Genomic DNA, 23,779 nt, shown 5'->3' with positions numbered 1-23,779 from the left:
GGTCATTCTGCGCATGTTTGGCTCCACACGTAGCGACATACACCTTCTGTGACCTTTGTCGAGTTGCTGTTTCAAAACGACAAAAAAAAGCAAAGTGAAAAGCGTGCTTATTAGTTGTTCCTCCATGTTGTTGGGGAAAAGAAATGCCGCGGCAAATAGAGTTTGTCTTCCGGTAAACAGGGATGCGTCACGTTCACTCCCTGTCCAGTCAAAATCCTTTCCAATGCCCAAGCGTTACAGTGGAATTAAGGAAGCGGAAAAAAACGTGTGGTCCTTGTAAACCTTAATTCAGAATTAATATTTCCATGTAAACTTGAAGCACAAAACTTTAATTCCGAATGAGTTGATGAAACACTTGGCATGAATGAAAGTATTCAGATTTTAGTAAACTTAGTCAAAATATATGAACAGTATTTTGAACTATGTTTTTTGATCATCTATGTTATATCATTTTAATGCGTGATTGCACTGACATGACTTGAATTCAGTTTTATTTATAGAGCACGGATTCATAACATACACCAGCTCAAAGCGCTCAGCATAGTAAGAGACAGACCTTATGGATTCCGAAAACAAACCCTGGGATGGGGGGAAAAAATAAAAAATAATAAAAAACTGTGTGTGTGTGTATATATATATATATATATCGGGCTTTGCAAAAGTTCTGTTACACGGTTTCATGATCTTTAGAGACGTTTGCATGTCGGAGTGAAAAATTCCATTAAATAAACTGAAAGTTCTACCTTATAGGCAGGTGTCCTTAATACAATTTTTTTCTCCGGTGAAGTTGTATCAAGATGGAAGTCAAAAGAGTTGAGATATCTGCTCTCCTTCATGCTGGCCACAACAAGCCTGACAGAGCCAAGCAGCTGAACATCATCCGAATGACCATCCACAGAGTCGCGGAGAGGCTCAAGAATGGTGAAGATCTTTCAGTGATCTTTCAAGAATGGTGAAGACCTGAAAGATCTTCACCATTCTTTAGCCTCTCCACGACTCTGTGGACGGTCATCCGGCTGATGTTCAGCACAAAGGAGAGCAGATATCTCAACTCTTTTGACTTCCATCGTGATACAACTTCACCGGAGAAAAACATTTGTATTAAGGACACCTGCCTATAAAGTAGAACTTTCAGTTTATTTAATGGAATTTTTCACTCCGACATGTAAACGTCTGTAAAGATCATGAAACCGAGTGTAACAGAACTTTTGCAAAGCCCGGTGTATGTATGTATGTATGTATGTATGTATGTATGTGTATATATATATATATATATATATATATATATATATATATACACACACGTGGACAAAATTGTTGGTACCCCTCAGTTAAAGAAGGAAAAACCCACAATTCTCACTGAAATCACTTGAAACTCACAAAAGTAACAATAAATAAAAATGTATTGAAAATTAAATAATCAAAATCAGCCATTACTTTTGAATTGTTGATTAACATAATTATTTAAAAAAACAAACTAATGAAACAGGCCTGGACAAAAATGATGGTACCTCTATAAAAGATTGAAAACTATTTGGCCAGAGTGACATGATTAACTCAGGTGTGTCATTTAATTGACATCACAGGTGTTTCCAAACTCATAATCAGTCAGTCTGCCTATTTAAAGGGAGACAAGTAGTCACCCTGCTGTTTGGTGAAAAGGTGTGTACCACACTGAACATGGACAACAGAAAGCGAAGGAGAGAATTGTCCCAGGACATCCGAAAAAAAATGATAGACAAACATCTTAAAGGTAAAGGCTATAAGACCATCTCTAAACAGCTTGAAGTTCCTGTGACAACAGTGGCTCATATTATTCAGAAGTTCAAGACCCACGGGACAGTAGCCAACCTCCCTGGACGTGGCCGCAAGAGGAAAATTGATGACAAATTGAAGAGACGGATCGTTGGAATTGTATCCAAAGAGCCCAGAGCAACCTCCAAAGAAATTAAAGGTGAACTCCAAGGCCAAGGTACATCAGTGTCAGATCGCACCATTCGTCGTTGTTTGAGCCAAAGTGGACTTCATGGGAGACGACCAAGGAGGACACCACTGCTGAAAAAAACTGAATCTGAAGAATATCAAGGCATTCTGGAGAGAAATGTGCTGCCTAGTGTCAGAAAGCTTGGTCTCAGTCGCAGGTCATGGGTCTTCCAACAGGACAACGATCCAAAACACACAGCCAAAAACACCCAAGAATGGCTGAGAGAAAAGCGTTGGACTATTCTAAAGTGGCCTTCTATGAGCCCAGATCTGAATCCCATTGAACATATGTGGAAGGAGCTGAAACATGCCATTTGGAGAAGACACCCATCAAACCTGAGACAACTGGAGCTGTTTGCTCATGAGGAGTGGGCCAAAATACCTGTTGACAGCTGCAGAACGCTCATTGACAAATACAGAAATCGTTTAATTGCAGTGATTGCCTCAAAAGGTTGTGCAACAAAATATTAAGTTATGGGTACCATCATTTTTGTCCAGCCCTATTTCATTAGTTTGTTTTTTTAAATAATTATGTTAATCAACAATTCAAAAGTGATGGCTGATTTTGATGATTTAATTTTCAATAAATTTTTATTTATTGTTACTTTTGTGAGTTTCAAGTGATTTCAGTGAGAATTGTGGGTTTTTCCTTCTTTAACTGAGGGGTACCAACAATTTTGTCCACGTGTGTATGTATAAATAAATATATACAGGTCCTTCTCAAAAAAATTAGCATATTGTGATAAAGTTCAGTATTTTCTGTAATGTACTGATAAACATTAGACTTTCATATATGTTAGATTCATTACACACAACTGAAGTAGTTCAAGCCTTTTATTGTTTTAATATTGATGATATTGGCCAAAAAGTAAAGAAAAACCAAAAATCCGTATCTCAAAAAATTAGCATATTCCATCCGACGAATAAAAGAAAAGTGTTTTTAATACAAAAAAAGTCAACCTTCAAATAATTATGTTCACTTATGCACTCAATACTTGGTCGGGAATCCTTTTGGAGAAATGACTGCTTCAATGCGGCGTGGCATGGAGGCAATCAGCCTGTGGCACTGCTGAGGTGTTATGGAGGCACAGGATGCTTCGATAGCGGCCTTAAGCTCATCCACAGTGGTGGGTCTGGTGACTCTCAACTTCCTCTTCACAATATCCCACAGATTCTCTATGGGGTTCAGGTCAGGAGAGTTGGCAGGCCAATTGAGCACAGCAATACCATGGTCAGTAAACCATTTACCAGTGGTTTTGGCACTGTGAGCAGGTGCCAGGTCGTGCTGAAAATTGAAATCTTCATCTCCATAAAGCTTTTCAGCAGATGCAAGCATGAAGTGCTCCAAAATCTCCTGATAGCCAGCTGCATTGACCCTGCCCTTGATAAAGCACAGTGGACCACCACCAGCAGCTGACATGGCACCCCAGATCATCACTGATTGTGGGTACTTGACACTGGACTTCAGGCATTTTGGCATTTCCTTCTCCCCAGTCTTCCTCCAGACTCTGGCACCTTGATTTCCGAATGACATGCAAAATTTGCTTTCATCTGAAAAAAGTACTTTGGACCACTGAGCAACAGTCCAGTGCTGCTTCTCTGTAGCCCAGGTCAGGCGCTTCTGCCGCTGTTTCTGGTTCAAAAGTGGCTTGACCTGGGGAATGCGGCACCTGTAGCCCATTTCCTGCGCACGCCTGTGCACGGTGGCTCTGGATGTTTCTACTCCAGACTCAGTCCACTGCTTCCGCAGGTCCCCCAAGGTCTGGAATCGGCCCTTCTCCACAATCTTCCTCAGGGTCCGGTCACCTCTTGTAGTTGTGCAGCGTTTTCTGCCACACTTTTTCCTTCCCACAGACTTCCCACTGAGGTGCCTTGATACAGCACTCTGGGAACAGCCTATTCGCTCAGAAATTTCTTTCTGTGTCTTACCCTCTTGTTTGAGGGTGTCAATGATGGCCTTCTGGACAGCAGTCAGGTCGGCAGTCTTACCCATGATTGCGGTTTTGAGTAATGAACCAGGCTGGGAGTTTTTAAAGGCCTCAGGAATCTTTTGCAGGTGTTTAGAGTTAACTCGTTGATTCAGATGATTAGGTTAATAGCTCGTTTAGAGTACCTTTTCATAATATGCTAATTTTTTGAGATAGAGATTTTTGGTTTTTCTTTACTTTTTGGCCAATATCATCAATATTAAAACAATAAAAGGCTTGAACTACTTCAGTTGTGTGTAATGAATCTAACATATATGAAAGTCTAATGTTTATCAGTACATTACAGAAAATACTGAACTTTATCACAATATGCTAATTTTTTGAGAAGGACCTGTATATATATATACACACATGCACCCATGTGTTTGAATATATCCAGAGCTTTTTTTAAAAAAAAAAAAACTATTAGTCAGTGTTTCCCCTACCATTATATTAGGGGGGCGCCCCGCCCCCCCAACGGCACCCCCCGCCCCCCAGAAGGTCAAGTTAAATTAAAATAATTGTTACTTTTTTACACGCAAACTTTAGTTTTCCTGCATAAAGGCCGCTCCACATGCTGTCCTTACAGCACTCGCTGCAGCACTCCACTGTGTCTACTCCCCCCCCCTCCCTCCGTCTTGTAAACAGTCACACTGCCCCCCACCCCACAGTCACCACACACACAAACACTAGTTTGCAGTGGCGCGTCTCGTGTTTTACTTTCTACAACAAATTACGGCCAAAATATAGAGTTATTTCAGCCATAAAATAAAGAAGCAGAAGAAAAACCACCTCTGATGACAGTGACGCGTGCCATGAGGTAATTACGACCGTATAGCGGGGCCATGTGTTGTTGTTGTTCTCAATCGTGTAGGAGTGTTAAAAATGAAAAAAGAACGAAGGGAAGTGGGACCCGCGATGAAACTTCATAGAGATAAAAAAAAAAAAAAAAAGAAGATGCTCTTTTTAACAGCATGACTTCTTATGATGCAAAATTGGTCCTTTGAGACGACGTCTGTCGTAATATTGGGCCTAAAATAAATAAAGTATTATTATTATTATAAAATAATTAGATGAAGCCTTTCAACACCGTAATGTAAAAATGGGCTAAAAATGATTCACACGCTCAATAAGTGGTACAAAATGGTGAAAATTATATATTTTAATATCGGCATGCGCGCACACGTGTACACACACACAAGCGTGAGCGCACATGTGAGCAGACTCCCGCCAGCGACTGTCGGAAAATGGCACATGAAAAACAAAGCAAAATCTCAGCGTTTTTTTAAACGCTCACAGTCACAGGGTGATAATGGCAACACCAGCCGCCCCTCTGGCTCTTCAAGCAGTAGCACCCAGAGCAGCTCTGCCTCTCCCGGGCCAAGTGACAGCAGCCAAAGTTCTGCACGGAAAGCCCCCCCACCTGCCCCGCAGCAAAAGTCATCATCTCACCACCGCATGTCGGGCTTTGACCATAGACTGTATATATAGTGGGCGTAGCATCTGGCTCCAGAATTGAAGCCAACCCGGAAGTGTCAAAAACTTGCAATATCACGCCGTCCGCTAGGGTTGGCTCCAAAAAGCTTTTTCTCCATAGACCCTTTAATGACCCACGTCACGAATGACGTCACAGCTTTAGCTGGAGGCAAAAGAGGAAGCCCGCGGCCGGACAGAAAGGCGAAAGACTGAGGGACTAGGCTCCATCAACTTTTCTAAAATGTCGTCCTGCTGTGTTTTTGGATGCCAGAATAGGAGGAATGACGTTGGCGAACGCAAATTAAAGTTTTATATGATTCCACCGAACACTCATGCTCAGAGGGAACGAAGACAGTTGTGGTTAAATGCACTGAGGCGAAAAGGTGGATTCATGAGAATCTAAGCTTTCCATCGGCGTATAGTGTTTATATAATCGCGTTTGCAGCCTTCGGACATTCTTGAAATTCCTATGCAAATCAGTAAGTGTACCGCCGGCGGTACACTGAAGTTTAACGGGTTAAAAATGCTCGAGTTTGCAGTGCAAACTATATACTCCCGGTCCCGCTTGACTTCTCGCTCTGCTTTTGCCTCCAGCATAAGCCCCGCCCACAAAAAAGTCACAATGTTTGTAAACAAATAAAGGGTCTATAGGGCAGGTCATAGGTCACATAGTAAAGATTTACAGAGCCATCTCCTGCCAACCTTGGCGAAATATTTTGAGTACCGCTTAACCCATTAAGCTTCAGTGTACCGCCGGCGGTACACCTACTAATTTGCATAGGAATTTCAAGAATGTCCGACGGCTGCAAACGCGCTTATACAAACACTATACGCCGATGGAAAGCTTAGATTCTCATGAATCCGCCGGTATAAACCACTTTCAGATGCGATTACCACAGCGGGTGAGAAAAACACATTTGTCCGACAAAAACGAATATTCATCCATCCGTTCTCTATACACGGCTTCAACGCACACAGCGCGACTCACATTTCCAGGTTCATTATTACACATAAAAAAAAGATTCCACAAAAAACGGCCATAATCCAACCTTTAACATCCAGATGACACAAGCCAGTAAACTATTTTGTCCAAAACATGTCCTGAAGTCGGTATAAAATCCCCGAATCGGTCATTTTCAAGGAAATGCACCTCGCGATGCCCATCCAATATTCCCCGTATTTTTCGTCATTTTGAGAATCTAAGCTTTCCATTGGCGTATAGTGTTTATATAATCGCGTTTGCAGCCTTCGGACATTCTTTAAATTCGTATGCAAATTAGTAAGTGTACCGCCGGTGGTACACTGAAGTTTAACGGGTTAAAAATGCTCGAGTTTGCAGCGCAAACTATATACTCCCAGTTGACTTCTCGCTCCACTTTTGCCTCCAGCATAAGCCCCGCCCACAAAAAACGTCACAATGTTTGTAAACAAATAAAGGGTCTATAGACCCCAATTCATTTTTGGAAAAAATAAAATTTGATAGACTGATTTTCTACGGCTCAGGATTTTTTTCCCGTTAGTTTTCATGGTCAAAATGAGAGATCAGGTGGCCGATCTCAAAATAAATCAATACTGAATTTTAAATAAATCGTTAAAGTTGGCGGAGCCAGGGGGCGTGGCTATACTTGATGGACAGCAACAGAAGCCTCTGCGGTAAAATGTGGGCGGGATAAGAGAGTCCTCAGCCAATCCTGCCCCGAGTTGCTCTCCGGTCCAGTCTGTTTGATGACGCTTTTTACGTCACTGGCTCCAAAAAATCCAAAACGGCGACCAGGAAGTAGCAAAATCTGGGCTTCATTTTCTCGGCGTTGAAACCAACGGGTGACGTCATGGTTAGTTTACGCCTGGCTTTGACCCAGCTTGGTTGTCAGAGGGGAAATATTCCCCCTGGCTGTACAAAACTGATATTGGCAAGTAATTAATGCTTAGAGCACACTATGCGATATCAGGCCAATTTTAGTTTAGTGTCGGGTGAGACAAGAGCAGACAAGCTCCGACAAAAAACCTAGCCAAAATCGGCCTGATATCGTGTTGTTAGCTCTAGACATAAGCAAGTAATTAATAAAAATACATACATTACATAAATGTAGGTAGGTAATTAAAACAGTATGACTCAAATTCCTTATTTCGAGTTTTTGTACGACGGCGACAACGACCGACGCACGTCATAAAACATCACTTAGAGAAAACATGGAAGATCGGCAGGAAAATGTCACAACTGGGGTTCAAACCCAGGCCGCCCGCACCAAAGGTGACAGCTCAATGCGCTGAGCTATGAGAGATAAATCCTGACAAGTCATTATGCCGCCTTCTTCAGTGGCAGACATGCTCCTGACAGCAGTGTTTCTGAACGGGAGCGCAACGTCGCGTTCTGCCGGTCCTTACGGGCTAACCGTTAATCCTAGGTGAAAAGTGAAATGACCGTGAGCGAGAGGAAGGCTGTGGCTAACCAGAAATGTAATTATGTTCCAAATATTGTGAGAAATGACCGCGTGACAGCGATTTTAAAAAAACACTGTCCCTCCATGAGGCAGATGATTCAGTTTACATTGGTGCCTATGGAGAGAAGGGTGCGACTTTGCTGTAAACTGCTGCCTGCCATTTCACTTTAGAAAGAGCTAGGTCTTCAAATTTGGATTCATTTGAATCCCAGGTAAATTGTTTACAATCTGACCAAATTTCATTCTCCTAATACTTGTCGTTTGGTCGTGAGAGCGATTCGATCGTGAAAGTTTCAGGCGGATTTTTCACCTCTCCTCCACTCTAGCAAGTCACATGACGCACTCTAAAGAGAGCAGATTTTGAGAATTTTCACTTTTTTGAGGACTCACTGATCAAAAACTGTAAATGTCAGCCTGACATAAAATACATCCCTGCGAAGACAAGAAAAATCACTGCGTTTTCATGGTTAAATGAAGTTTGTAGGTGAAAGTATGGCGAAGCAGTGGCGCTGTGAAAACAGGTGACTCTTACGTCTGAGTGATTCAGTCCTCCCATTCATTGTGTATGTGGAAAATTAATGCAGTTTTTTGCTCATAACTCTAGCAAATATGAATGAATGTCTTAGAAAAGTCATAGCAATTGATTCCCGATAAAACTGCACGAGCTGATATATAATTTGTGTGTGATTTCTCAAAGCCCTAGGAGAAAAGTTTTAGGCGGAAGAAGAATAATATGTTCCATGCCCGAGCCCCTAATAATAATTAAATGGTTGTATTTATATAGCACTTTTATCGAAAGCGCTTTACATGATATGTCACATTCACACACACTGATGGCGCAAGCTGCCATGCAAGGCACTAACCACGACCCACCATCCTCGACGGGCCAAGGATCGAACCAGCAACCTTCCAGTTACAAGACGGCCACTCTACCCACTGAGCCATGCCGCCCCATAATTAATCACTCAATTGAGAAAGTAATGGACAGATTGAAAAACAATGAAATGACCAATTAATTGCCAGCCAAAGAGCAGCTGAAGTCCTGAATAGCAATATTACAGGAAGAAAAAAACGCATGGGTTAACAAGTTGGGATGCACAAGGACCAGGGGATTTGGGATGAGGTGTGTGTGTGTGTGTGTGTGTGTGTGTGTGTGTGTGTGTCTGTGTCTGTGTCTGTGTGTGTGTGTGTGTGTGTGTGTGTGTCTGTGTGTGTGTGTGTGTGTGTGTGTGGCAAAGGGGGAGGAGTGTTGGTGGAAATGGAGTAAGCCAGGTGCAGAGAGTGAGAGTTGTAGTCCGAATCCTTTTTTTTCTGATTGGCTGAGACGAGACACATGACAGTGTGCATCTATTAATGATCGGAAGCATTACGGTCGTTCTGGTTCTACTCGGTAGCGCTCTTCAGTAAAGGAGACACGGTTTGTTATTTTCTTTGATTATCGCTCGGCAAATTCCAAAAAAGTTGTAGGCTAACCTTTATTTTCACATTTATTAGGCAAAATTAGCTTTGCCACCGTGGCTAAACATGTTAAAAATGGTTTCGCCATCCTAAGGAAGGCTTTGCCTATGGCGAAGTGGCGAATGGCTAGTGCAAGCATAGAATTACCTCACTATCATATCAGGGCTTTTAATCAATTTGGTCTTTAACATAGTCGAAGTAATGATTGTGCTAAATTAGGCAAAGAGTGAGGATGGTGGGATTGTTATACGTGCTGTGAGGCATCAGTACTAGTTATATAATCAGTTGAAAAGTAATGCCAAATGTGCTGGAAATCCATATGAAGACAAAGAGTGCAGTCTTAATGAAGAGAGCTGTAAACAGTTGTTTTCCGTCAGGGATGGTCATGTTATCCTGATAGCATTTTTGTTCTAAACATCTCAACATTTTACATGGTATGGCTCTGTTCCAATCAAGCTCTTAGTTCATATCACTATTGTTGCACCACTGGGTTACTGGGTCTGATTCTGACCACTCAGCCATTAAGATTCCACTTTCAGCAGCCAGCTATGCCAAATAATAGGTTTAGACACTCAGTATTCAGTAGCAAAGCATGGTCTCTAAATGCCTAGCTGGTTGTCATTTTAATGGAGAGGAAGTTTCAACATTCATGTGAGACCATTACAGATGGTTCCTCATTTTGTCAGAAAGCAGTTAAGTGTAGTTGTACATTTACCATGGAACAAAAGAGGTGGGAGTTAATCCAATCTGAGCCCTGAACAGGCTTGTAGGCTAGTTTTCAGTGATGTTAAGTGACAAACCACAAGTGAGTAGCAGCTAGTATCTTTAAGGTGGCCTTGACCTATTATGTAGTCTCCACAATTAACACAACTCATTGTGTTTCCTGCCAAAGATCCTGCTCAGCATCCACTCTCACACCAACACACTATCTCTTCACCTTACAGATTTTGGTAAGCTGCAGAGTGTGTAAGATGTGAATTTTACTCGCAACAGATACAGGTCTGCATTTTTAGAGTAACCTAGTACACTAATATTGTGCTGTTTCACTTGTCTAATGAATCTGTGTAATTTTCAGCTTCACCATATTGTCTTACTTCAATCAATGTTGTAACTAGACAAGCCCTCAGTAGATGGCAGAACCACGCCCATGAACAGGAGCAGGGCTTGTGGCGGAGACGGCCCAGGGGGGCTGTGGTGGCGGCTGCTTGTGGCGGAGATGGCTTGTGGCAGAGACGGCCCAAATATTCGGATCCGTTCATCTGGTCTCGGGTCCAAATTTTGCCTTCGTTTTGTCTTCAGTTAAACTGAAGAATTCCCAAACAGCGGAAGCCTTCAGCATCTTGTCTTGTGTTTATGCAACGAAGTGAAGCGTGACGTCAGAGTCGGCAGCAACCTGGCCATTTGGGTGGTGTTTACAAACACAAACGGAGGAGCCGAGATGAGCCAAAGTGGGCTGAAGGCAAAGGAAAGAGAGAGCTCCGAATGTTTTCGTCTGTGGGGAGGAAGGGGTGATCACATAGACATACGTGTATATGTCATAGACATATGTGCATATTTTTATGTGATCACAGGACGAGATGAGCCGACATGAGACGATGTGGGCCGAAGGTGGAAGGAAAACAGTAGCGCCGCACATTGTTTCCACCCGTTAACGTCCGACGGCGGGGGGGGATATTCGGATACCAAAATTAATATCCGGATACCGCCGTAGCGAACGAATATTCAGATATTCGGGTCCAACCCTAGTGTTTATATCATGAGGAGAATACTGCCTTAAAATAGGTTCCAGTTTAAGGTTTGATCTGTTAATATGTTACCATGAGCGTGCAGTGTAATGCACGTTGATACCTTTGTTAATTGTCAGCTGACCACCTTTCTGTCTGTGTTTCTGCCTCTGGTTCCATCTAGCCTCAGGGAATCGGTGAACCCAGTGTTTACCATGCTGTGGTGGTCATCTTCCTGGAGTTTTTTGCATGGGGTCTCCTCACCACTCCAATGCTCACGGTAAGCCAAGATACGCACGCTCACATAGACACACCGTTATGTAGAATGACATAAGTGTGTTTACACACCTATCCTCTCTTCTTTGAAAACCTTGCCAAAGAGTGGCATTTCCCATTGACTGAAATCACACAAGGTCCATCAGGGTCTATAAATAATTAAATCCTATATCAATTAGGGGAGATCTTGGGTGGAGCAGTTTTGCTTTGTGTTGGCAGATATTTTTGCTAGGTGCTAATGAACTGAGAAATATGAAAAGGGCATCAAACAGTAGTATTGTCTGAGCTCTAGTTCTTTGTTGAAAAGGCTTATCAGGGGGTCACGAGGCTGGTTTGTGTTGTCAGCCCACAGCGCAGATGATGGCTAGGCAAACCGAGCAACGCATTCACCCCAGCATATCAGTGTAATGTAGTATGGTTTCGGTATTTGCTACAAGCAATTTGAACAGCATTATGTAACAAAATTTCACCTCAAATGTTGCACACAGAAATTGAGTAAAATACAGACATGTGCTTCATTAAAAATCTGCTTTGTAAAGGAAGTGGTAAGATTCTTTATAACCATGATATGCTTTACTTCATACCAGCAGGAATTGCCTATTAATAGTTTTAGTTCTTTGTAGCATTCTCTGTGGCTTTTTTATCTTTCAGCCAGATTCTGCATTGAGTGAATTCCTGTCCTTTTTTTGATGTACGTACTTTTCCCTTACAACATAAATTACTTTGGGAAGAAACTGGTATCTCTAACAAATTATGAGTAAACATCTGTGAGCCACATGATGTAAACCAGACAGGCTTACGCAATGCATGCTTCTCAGCAGTCTCGTATTTGCAGAGGTGGTTGTATGTGTAACTGTTAAGCATTAATCACTGGGGGTTTGTTGCCCTCACAATCCTTGGGCAAAGGCAGGATTTGCATTTTGGACTAATCAGAGGCTGCCTGAAGATGAGAAGGACTGCTTCACTGCTCCCAATGAACACACTGCTTCATTAGTATCCAGCAGCAACAGTCTTCACTGAGCATTCAGTGTGTGTGTGTGTTGGGTAGCTGACTCCCAGAGGAAGAGAGGGGATTCTTAGCTATGTCATGAGCTTTTCCCTCTGTATCTGTGAACAATAACCAGATCCTGTTGTTCAGTCCCAGTCAAGCTCCATATGTCCTAAGTTAAACCAAAGCTTCATGTTCCCACACCAGTGTCAATGACACTTAACCACAGTACCTGCTGGACACTGACGTTATGGACTTTGAAGTCATAACCACTGTGCTCCTAGGAAAAAAAGTTGGTCTGGAGCCCTGTCACAACAGAATAATTGTCAGTATTTTTCTTCAGTGTCTTTACAATTAGAGTTATTAAATATCTTTATTTTGTTTCAATTTTTGATGTAACCACATACAAGTTGATAGTCTAGAATTGGAATAAAATGAGTATTGTTCAGCTATGAAAAGGTATGTGTTCTCTGATTACTGTTGTATGCAAAAGTGGGTTTTTTTGTAACACAGCAAGAGAAATTAGAGCCTTAGAAATAATAAACTGATCTTACACTGTTGTCAAATACAATAACGTTATTAATCCCCAAGGGGAAATTCAGTAATATAAATATTATTATATAAATAAATATTAGAACGTGTTTAACACAGGAGATTTAACAAACATTTGAGATTGATAATAGGCAGCTCTCACAACCAGATAACAGCCTTGAAAGAGGCCGTAAAGCTTGTAGTTTCTGTTGCTACATTCCAACTATTTCAGACATATTTACTGCATTAATAAATGTTTACACTGAACACAACACAGGGAAGCAATCATGGTGTTAAAAAGGTAAATTATCCAGTCATTCATTCTCTAGTCATGAATTGTTCAGCAACCATGACAACACCAGGCATGTTATTTGGTCACTGATCCGTGAAAATTCGCGTATGGAGGTATCAATTTTGAGACCCAACATGAATCGCCCAAATTCGATGAGAAAAAAAATCTAGGGTGTAAGGGGTATAGGGTTGGATCGCACGTAGTTGTCAACAGTGCGCTGGCAAAAGCACGAGTTGGAAACAACGATTGGAGAGCATTATCGAAAGTTAGATGTAGCTGGGAAAGCGAGGTGCATGGTGTGTGACGATGAGACAAAATACAGCGACAGAGGATGCCAAGCGCTGATAGACCACATGAAAAAGAGAAATCATGCCGAGAAATTGTACGAAAAGCGCTCTAACCACCAAATGCCCAGCAATTTTTTAACCCGGCGGAGTGAAGAGACGCGACAACAGGACCAAACATACGGGATCAGTAGTGTGTACTTGCAACCATAGACATAATAAAGAGTAGACACCGCTCGGGGTGCTGCGCAGCGAGAAATACGGCCGCCCTCTTGGTCCGGTCACCCGCTCCACTCTGCGCTGTTTGACAGCGCATTTAATCCATCTTAACTCTGAATATTAAACTGATTTTCACGCGTTTTTATTTTTTGCTGCAAATGTCATACATGTAGCTATGATACAGGACAAATGGTTCGGCGTATTTTAATATTCATAGCGGGAATAATAGATAATAATAATAGGTAATAGAATATTCTGATATTAAGCTCGACTGTAGACAGGTATTTTGCAAACACTGTAAACACACACACACACACACTCTAATATATGTTAGAGAAGCAGATAATGGCAGTAAAGTCAATTAGCCTATTTTAATAATTTGAAGAGACAATATATGATTATGCTATATATACATACACACGTGGACAAAATTGTTGGTAGCCCTCAGTTAAAGAAGGAAAAACCCACAATTCTCACTGAAATCACTTGAAACTCACAAAAGTAACAATAAATAAAAATTTATTGAAAATTAAATCATCAAAATCAGCCATCACTTTTGAATTGTTGATTAACATAATTATTTAAAAAAACAAACTAATGAAATAGGGCTGGACAAAAATGATGGTACCCATAACTTAATATTTTGTTGCACAACCTTTTGAGGCAATCACTGCAATTAAACGATTTCTGTATTTGTCAATGAGCGTTCTGCAGCTGTCAACAGGTATTTTGGCCCACTCCTCATGAGCAAACAGCTCCAGTTGTCTCAGGTTTGATGGGTGTCTTCTCCAAATGGCATGTTTCAGCTCCTTCCACATATGTTCAATGGGATTCAGATCTGGGCTCATAGAAGGCCACTTTAGAATAGTCCAACGCTTTTCTCTCAGCCATTCTTGGGTGTTTTTGGCTGTGTGTTTTGGATCGTTGTCCTGTTGGAAGACCCATGACCTGCGACTGAGACCAAGCTTTCTGACACTAGGCAGCACATTTCTCTCCAGAATGCCTTGATAGTCTTCAGATTTCATCGTACCTTGCACACTTTCAAGACACCCTGTGCCAGATGCAGCAAAGCAGCCCCAAAACATTACTGAGCCTCCTCCATGTTTCACCGTAGGGACAGTGTTCTTTTCTTCGTATGCTTGGTTTTTGAGTCTATGAACATAGAGTTGATGTGCCTTACCAAAAAGCTCCAGTTTGGTCTCATCTGTCCAAAGGACATTCTCCCAGAAGCTTTGTGGCTTGTCAACATGCATTTTTGCAAATTCCAGTCTCGCTTTTTTATGAGTTTTTTTCAGCAGTGGTGTCCTCCTTGGTCGTCTCCCATGAAGTCCACTTTGGCTCAAACAACGACGAATGGTGCGATCTGACACTGATGTACATTGGCCTTGGAGTTCACCTTTAATTTCTTTGGAGGTTGCTCTGGGCTCTTTGGATACAATTCCAACGATCCGTCTCTTCAATTTGTCATCAATTTTCCTCTTGCGGCCACGTCCAGGGAGGTTGGCTACTGTCCCGTGGGTCTTGAACTTCTGAATAATATGAGCCACTGTTGTCACAGGAACTTCAAGCTGTTTAGAGATGGTCTTATAGCCTTTACCTTTAAGATGTTTGTCTATCATTTTTTTTCGGATGTCCTGGGACAATTCTCTCCTTCGCTTTCTGTTGTCCATGTTCAGTGTGGTACACACCTTTTCACCAAACAGCAGGGTGACTACTTGTCTCCCTTTAAATAGGCAGACTGACTGATTATGAGTTTGGAAACACCTGTGATGTCAATTAAATGACACACCTGAGTTAATCATGTCACTCTGGTCAAATAGTTTTCAATCTTTTATAGAGGTACCATCATTTTTGTCCAGGCCTGTTTCATTAGTTTGTTTTTTTAAATAATTATGTTAATCAACAATTCAAAAGTAATGGCTGTTTTTGATTATTTAATTTTCAATAAATTTTTATTTATTGTTACTTTTGTGAGTTTCAAGTGATTTCAGTGAGAATTGTGGGTTTTTCCTTCTTTAACTGAGGGGTACCAACAATTTTGTCCACGTGTGTATATAAACAAAATACTGACTAATGAACACATATTTCTATATAAAACAATAGATAGAAGTTGTATATCAGAGAAAATGAATATATATAAATCATAGATGGAGTATTAATATAATCAATATATCAGAGAAAATTATTGTATAAATCATATATAGACTATCAATATAATTCATACATATATATTAAAAAAGGTATATCAGAAAATGATAATATAGATATATATATTGTTTTATATAGAAATATGTGTTCATTAGTCAGTATTTTGTTTATATATGTATATATGGTGCAATCATATATTGTCTCTTCAAATTATTAAAATAATTGACTTTACTGCCATTATCTGCTTCTCTAACGTGTATTAGTGTGTATGTGTTTACAGTGTTTGCAAAATACCTGTCTACAGTCGAGCTTAATATCAGAATATTCTATTACCTATTATTATTATTACCTATTATTCCCGCTATGAATATTAAAATACGCCGAACCATTTGTCCTGTATCATAGCTACATGTATGATGTTTGCAGCAAAAAAATAAAAATAAAAACGCGTGAAAATCAGTTTAATATTCAGAGTTAAGATGGATTAAATGCGCTGTCAAACAGTGCTGAGTGGAGCAGGTGACCGGACCAAGAGGGCGACCCCACCGCTCGTCAGCCCCAATGGACAGTAGCGGTTGATGCGGCATCTACTCTTTATTATGTCTATGCTTGCAACAACCCAGTGGCATTGCCCCACAAGTTCCTCAACAGAAGAGGCTCACTCTCATGGTCGATCGGAAAGCACACATAGTGATGACTTCATGTGGCTCATTCAAATTTGAATCCAGTATAAATATTTGGTTTCATCACATTAACATGACTTTGTGCTGTTTTTGGGGGGTGCCTAGAAGGTCCCATACAGACATTTTTTGAAGCCTTCATGTTTAAAGAATTCTAGGTGTCAGAGTTCACCAGAATGCACCATTTCAGCCTTTAAATTTCAAAGGTTTCTTGCTCCACTCCCTCGCTTCCAAGGATTCACTTATTTAGTAATTTCCCAATGACATGCCTGCAACACTTAGTACAGACCAAAAACTGGCCACTTCATTGGTTTTAGAAACTGTTTAGGTCACTTGACTGTTCAAGCAACTGCAAGTGTGGGGTTTAGCTGCCAGGTAAACAAAAAACCACTGACTTTACAGTCTTTCCCTTCTAATGTAGTAGTTGGTGCTTAAACTTGTTTGAGATATCTTCTGAGGACTGAGAATAAATCCAAACTCAGGTTTTCTAGTATTTCTACTGGCCCCCCTAGGAAAGTTGTCTGCAGTTTTTATTACCAAGGTACATATGTAAATTGAACTAGATTTAGCGCTCACATGAGGAATGGCAACAATGTGTATCTGCAGAGTGATCCTGGCATTAAGCAAATAATGCTAAATGCTTAAATCATGCCTAAACGGCCAAGCACCAGAATATTTACTGGTGTTTGAGCATACTAAAGACCAGTGTGGGCAATTGGAAATTTCATCAAAATTCAAAAGATAAGCTACACTTGGGTGTGTGGGTGCTAAAATTGGGAACAGCTTTTCAGATATCGTGAGATTTTTGGGATCTGTTACAGTTTTTAAGGGCATGGGAGCAAACTCTCCAGCAAATGAGATGTATCACAATGAAATGGGTGAATTTATGCAGCGCTGTAAATGTGTAGAGTTTGTGAGAGTAATATAGTACCTGCAGTCGATCGTGTAGTAATCTGTGGTGACATGACCTCTATGGACATAAGTTAAACAGATTTTTAGGGTTGTTGGTATGGGCCATGCTTCAGTTTTATGGATGGTTAAAAACAACTTTATTCAGTTTTTTTTTATTCAGCTATATTTCTGTGTATTTATTTTATTTGTTTTATTTGTCTGTGCTTGCTTTCCAGGTTTTACACCAGACATTCCCCCAACACACATTCCTGATGAATGGACTTATTCATGGTGTGAAGGTAAGAGATTACATGACACATGAACAGAAAAACTTGGTCTATCTGTGGTCATCATAAAGGAAATATACAAGTGACACATGCAAAGCAACAGAATACAGTCTTGAATTCTAGCAAATTATCTCTGATCTTTACATTTACAGTATCTCCGTAGCATGCAGTATCTTTGTGTTGTGTATGATGACTTGCATGTTTATTGCAGACGGTTGCTTTGGGGATTGACATGTGGGTTTATCAGAGCCAGTGCTAATTCTTGGTAAAGAACCAAGACCAATATCTGATACTTGACACAATTTACAATAAATATTGTATTTTAACACCTTGTGATAGCAGGAAAGCTGTCATTCTAGACTTCTTCATTAAGGTTTACTATAGGTGAATATGTACAAAAACAACAGAAGTGATGGGGTCAAAATGTCATGGGACACTCGGTCTTCTGTTCAATGTGTGATCGACAACTGTTTGTCTCCTCTTCTCTTGCAGTTGGGTCTGCTATTCTCTGTTTTTTAATCTTCCACTGTTTTATCACTTTTATTGCTCACTAAAGCCGATATCTTAAAGCATTATTTGTTTTGTTTTCCAGACTCTTTCGAGGTAATCCGTGGCTATTTCCTAATTTACCATTAGCATAGTCTTAGCCACTGTGAAAGCAGCTAATTTCCCGATTTGTTTCAACAGACTGTTTTTCTTTTTTTTTTTAAACACTCTTTATTGGGTTTTTTTTGCATTATTATATACAGTCCAGCCCAAAATACAAATATTAAGAATAACATCTGGACCTTGAAATTGAAAAGTAAAGAAGTACCTCTTTCTATATTAAACCAAAATAAAGCAAAACAAAGAACAAAACAAACAAGAGCAGAACAAAAGGGGTGGATGAGATGATAATTACAAATTAAGTTGGCATGACAAATGTATATTTATATTTAATTGCTGCCTTCTCGGTACAGATTGTAAAAAGGTGACAACACTTTCCAAAACTTCTCCTCTCTTCCTTGCAGAGAGTATCTAATCTTCTCCAGTTCCATATGCATCATTACATCTCTGAGCCAGTTAACATGAGTGGGGGGCTCTGCCTGCTTCCAGTTCCATAAAATTAATCTTCGTGCCAACAGACAGCAGAATAAAACTGCTTTGCATTCTGATTGTTTTTTTTTATGACATTTTGATCTAAGATAAGATAAGATAAGATAGACTTTATTAATCTCGCAAAGGAGAAATTTAACATTACAGGGCTCTTAGAAACAAAAACAAAAACAAAAAACAGGAGTGCAAAAGTCACGAAAGTGCAAGAACAAGATAATAAATATTGCACATAATAACAACTACACAGTAGTGTTATACAGTCTGATGGCAGTGGGGATGATGGACCTGCGGTAGCGCTCCTTCTTGCGCTGAGGGTGTCTGAGTCTCGTGCTAAAGGAGCTGCTCAGCTCCACTACAGTCCGGTGCAGTGGGTGGGAGCTGTTGTCCATGATGGATGAGAGCTTGGTCAACATCCTCCTCTCACCCACATCCATCACAGAGTCCAGTGGGCAGCCCAGGACAGAGCTGGCCCTCTTGGTCAGCTTGTTCAGTCTCTTCATGTCCCGCTCTGTGCTGCCCGGGGCCCAGCAGACGACAGCGTAGAGGAAAGCAGAGGCTACCACAGTGTCGTAAAAAGTCCTTAGTAGAGGTCTGCACACTCCGAAGGACCTCAGCCTCCTCAGAAGGTGGAGGCGACTCTGGCCCTTCTTGTACAGAGCATCGGTGTTGTGGGACCAGTCCAGTTTATTGTTGAGGTGAACACCCAGGTACTTGAAACTGTCCACTGTTTCAATGTCCTGCCCCTGGATGTTCACTGGTGGATGTGGGAGTGTCCTTCTCCTGAAGTCGACCACCATCTCCTTCGTCTTACTGGTGTTGAGGCACAGATGGTTGCGCTCACACCAGTCCACAAAGTCCATGATGACCGACCGATACTCCAGCTCGTTCCCCTCAGACACACGGCCCACAATGGCAGAGTCATCAGAGAACTTCTGGAGATGGCAGCTGTCCGTGTTGTAGGTGAAGTCCGAGGTGTAGATGGTGAAGAGGAAGGGCGAGAGGACGGTGCCCTGGGGCGCCCCCGTGCTGCAGACTACCACCTCTGACTCACAGCCGCGCAGCCGCACGTACTGTGGACGGTCAGTGAGGTAGTCAGTGGTCCAGGCAGCGAGATGTCCATCCACTCCCGCGTCCACCAGCTTCCCCCGCAGCAGCGCCGGCCTGATGGTGTTGAAGGCGCTGGAGAAGTCAAAGAACATGACTCTCACAGCGCTGCCGGCGCTCTCCAGGTGAGTGAGCGCTCGCTGCAGCAGGTAGATGACAGCGTCTTCTACCCCCATGTTGGGCCTGTAGGCAAACTGCAGCGGGTCCAGGTCGGAGCTCACCACTGAGCGGAGGTAGTGGAGGAGGAGCCTCTCCATGGTCTTCATGAGGTGGGAGGTGAGGGCGACAGGTCTGTAGTGGGCCAGTTCCTTGGCGTGAGCTGTTTTAGGGACTGGGACCACACAGGAGGTTTTCCACAGGACGGGGACCCGCTCCAGGCTGAGGCTCAGGTTGTAGAGGTGGCAGAGGACCTCACAGAGCTGGTCCGCGCAGGTCCTCAGCAGCCTGGGACTGATGCCGTCTGGTCCAGCAGATTTCCTCTGCTTCAGTCGCCTCAGCTCTCTCCTCACCTGGTCGGTGTGAAGGAGAGGGGGGAGTGAGGGGGGGAGTGAGGTGGGCTGCAGGGGGTGGGAGTAGTTCGTGTGGGTGAGTTGGGGGCCGGTGAAGGTGTCGCAGGAAGGGGAGGGTCTGCTGGGCTGGGGATGTGTGAAGAGGGGGGAGCAGGAAAGGGGGCAGAGGGGGTGGGGGGAGAGTCAAATCTGTTAAAGTAACAGTTCAGCTCATCTGCCCTGCGCTGGTCTCCATCAGCTGTCCCTCTGGCACTCTGTCCATGTCCAGAAATGTTCTTAAGTCCTCTCCACACGTCCCGCGCGTTGTTCTGAACCAGCTTCTCCTCCAGCCTCTTCCCATAGTCCTTCTTGGCCCTTCTGATCCGCCACTGGAGCTCACGCTGCACTCTCTTCTGCTCCTCTCTGTCCCCTGAGATGAAAGCCCGTTTCTTCTGGTTCAGGAGGGCTTTGAGCTCAGGGGTGACCCAGGGGTGGTTGTTGGAGAAGCACTGTACCGTCCGAGTTGGCACAGTGCTGTCCACGCAGAAGTTGATGTAATCTGTGACGCAATGCGTGAGGCCATCGATGTCATCTCCATGAGGACTGTAGAGCACGCTCCAGTCAGTGGTCTGGAAACAGTCTCTGAGTCTCTCACTGGCCTCATCTGTCCATGCCTTCACAGTCCTCTTCTGCACAGGTCCTCTTCTCACCTTGGGTGTGTAGTGGGGGAGCAGATGAACCAGGTTGTGGTCCGAGCGGCCCAGTGGGGGGAGGGGGCAGCGGTGTAGGCGCCTTTCACATTCACATACAGTAAGTCCAGTGTCTTGTCGCCCCGCGTGTGACACGTGACATACTGTGTGAAAGTTGGGAGAAAGGCAGAGAGGGAGGCGTGGTTGAAGTCTCCACTGATCAGGACGAGCGCCCGGGGATGGCGGCTCTGGGCTTCACTCACGGCGCTGTGGAGTCTTTCACACGCTGTCCCTGCATGAGCTGATGGTGGGATGTATACGCAAAACACAATCACGTGCGAGAACTCCCTCGGTAGATAATATGGCCGCAGCGCCACCGTAAGCATCTCCAAGTCCCGCGTGCACAGCTGTTCCTTCACGTGCACATTTGCTGGGTTACACCACTGCTCATTCACGTACACAGCCAGTCCTCCCCCAGACTTTTTGCCGCTTCCCACCGCGTTCCGGTCCGCGCGCGCGAGTGTAAATCCGTTCAGGGAAACCACAGAGTCCGGTGTATGTCCATTCAGCCACGTCTCCGTGAAACACATGAGGCTACACTCACGATGCTCCTTCAGCCGCGTCAGCGTGGCCAGCTCCTCTACCTTGTTGGTGATGGCGAGGACGTTCCCCATGATGATAGAGGGAAAGTAAGTCCTGCGCTTTCGCCGTCCTCCTCTGCAGCCTCTTCTTTTCCTCCGTATCTCCGCGGGGACATGGGGCCTCTCCGTGTAGAGAAAGGATGAGCTGCGGAGGCCGAGAAGGGTCTCACGTGTGTAGCGTCTTTGTTCCTCAGAGCGGCCGCCGCTGTGTCCAGAGGGCTCACCTGAAGCAAGTCCAAAAAGTGCAAAAAAACAGCACAACTCCGAATAAAAGTGTGATAAAAGTGGGTTTCCTATATGCACGATTGCACAAAGCTTCACCCACTTTAAGGAAAAATAGGAAAAAGTGCCTATTTACAATAGAAAAAACGAAAAGTAAGAAAAAAGGGTTGAGAGCTCCCGTAACCAGCTGCTGCTCGCACAGCGCCATTTTGGAAAAACTACAATGCCAAGTACTGCTAAGAATGGATTTAAAGCAATGGGCTTGTGAAAGGCTTTTGACAATGTTGAGAAAATTCTCGTCCAGAACATTGACAGTACAGAACAACCCCAAAACATGTGTGAAAGAGAAGCTACCGAATCTTTACAACGTAAGCAGAAAGGATCTACATCTGGAAATACTTTACTTAATTTTAGTTTGGACCAATGTTGTCGGTGTAGGATTTTAAACTGCATTAGACAATGTCTTGCACAAATGGAGGCTGAATGTGTACAGGTAAGAGCTTGCGTCCACTGTTCCTCTGAGATACTCATACCAAGCTCCGTCTCCCATGCTTGCCTCAAGTGACATAATGTAGTAGAGTCGTTAAGCTGAGACAATCTATTATATAGAACTGATATGCCCCCTTTAACTGCAGGATTATTTAGAAATATAGAGTCAATAGGTGATTGTGCTGGTGCCCTTGGGTAATTTACATTATTTTGTTTTACAAAATTACGAACTTGCAAAAACATAAAAAAATGTAAGGTAAATCAAATTTTCCTCTAAGCTGCTCAAATGAAGGGAACATATCCTCAATAAAAATGTCCAAAAAACTGTCGAGACCCTTTTGATGCCAATCAACAAATGTGTTATTTCCAAGTGATGGTGCAAACATATGATTCTTTAAAATGGGTCCTTGCAATGGGCTTGAATGAAGACCCAAGTGGTTTACCAATTGCTTCCATATTCTTAGGGAGTGAGAAACAACATCATTATCTGTAATTTTAGGAGATATAGAAGATATATTTGAAAAAACTAAAGCTCGAAGAGAGGATGGATGACAACAGTCTTGTTCCATCATTATCCAGTAAGGATATTGCTTTTGTACCCAGTATGACATATTCTTCAAATTACAAGCCCAATAATATAATTGAAAGTGTGGCAGACCCATTCCACCTAACGATTTTGGTCAACAGACTGTTTTTCTTGTTTATTTTTTGTGGGCTGTATATCTGTTAGAGAGACAAGTCCTTCAGTTGGAGCAGATTGTTAAAATTAATCTTAGATTTTAAAAATGTTACAGGTACTCTGGATGGCATTAACCACATGCCTTACTTTTAGCATCTCAGTGATAGCTTAGCTTTGACCTCGGGTTGTCAGCAAAAAAAAGTTCCAATTACTCTGATCTAGGGCTGGGCGATATGGCCAAAAAATAAAATCTCAATTTTTTTTTAGTCATCTTGGACGATTGCGATTTTAATCAATTTTTGTTGTTTCTTTGCGGTCTGTTTGCTATGGCTAGTGCTAGCCATACCTAGGGTTGCCACCTTTCAGAAACGAAAATAAAGGACACCCACCACGACTCCTCGGGGCCACAGTGATTCTGTTGACACTACAGTGTATCAGAGTAAGGTTGTTGAATATTTGTGTCTCTCTTTGCTGTTGCAGCAGTTTTGCAATTTGCAGGCGGTCCCTGTTCACAGTCGGCTGCTCATAGACACCAATGTTATTTCTGCAACTTGAAAGACAGCTACTTTTGATAAAACTGCCTTACATCTGCCTTACAACGATGGGAAAGAGGCATCGTTTATGTTTTGACAACCTATATCTAATGAGTTATTGATGCTGAAAGTCTGAATCTGTGAATATCTTTCCAACTTTACCAAACGTGGGCCACAACCACCCAAGGAGTGGT

General features: G+C 42.5%; 1 protein-coding gene across 1 annotated transcript in view; it reads left to right on the top strand.

Moving 5' to 3' along the window:
- mfsd14a2 (major facilitator superfamily domain containing 14A2) overlaps positions 1 to 23,779 on the top strand; it is a 57,606-nt gene that overhangs the window by 1,894 nt on the left and 31,933 nt on the right. The window contains 2 exon segments of the mRNA XM_051953616.1: positions 11,234 to 11,329; positions 17,595 to 17,658. Of these exon segments, the coding sequence (XP_051809576.1) occupies positions 11,234 to 11,329; positions 17,595 to 17,658 (160 nt within the window).

Source organism: Acanthochromis polyacanthus, chromosome 9 (assembly GCF_021347895.1).
Source record: "Acanthochromis polyacanthus isolate Apoly-LR-REF ecotype Palm Island chromosome 9, KAUST_Apoly_ChrSc, whole genome shotgun sequence".
Taxonomy (NCBI): domain Eukaryota; kingdom Metazoa; phylum Chordata; class Actinopteri; family Pomacentridae; genus Acanthochromis; species Acanthochromis polyacanthus.
This window is presented reverse-complemented; position numbering and strand designations above follow the sequence as displayed.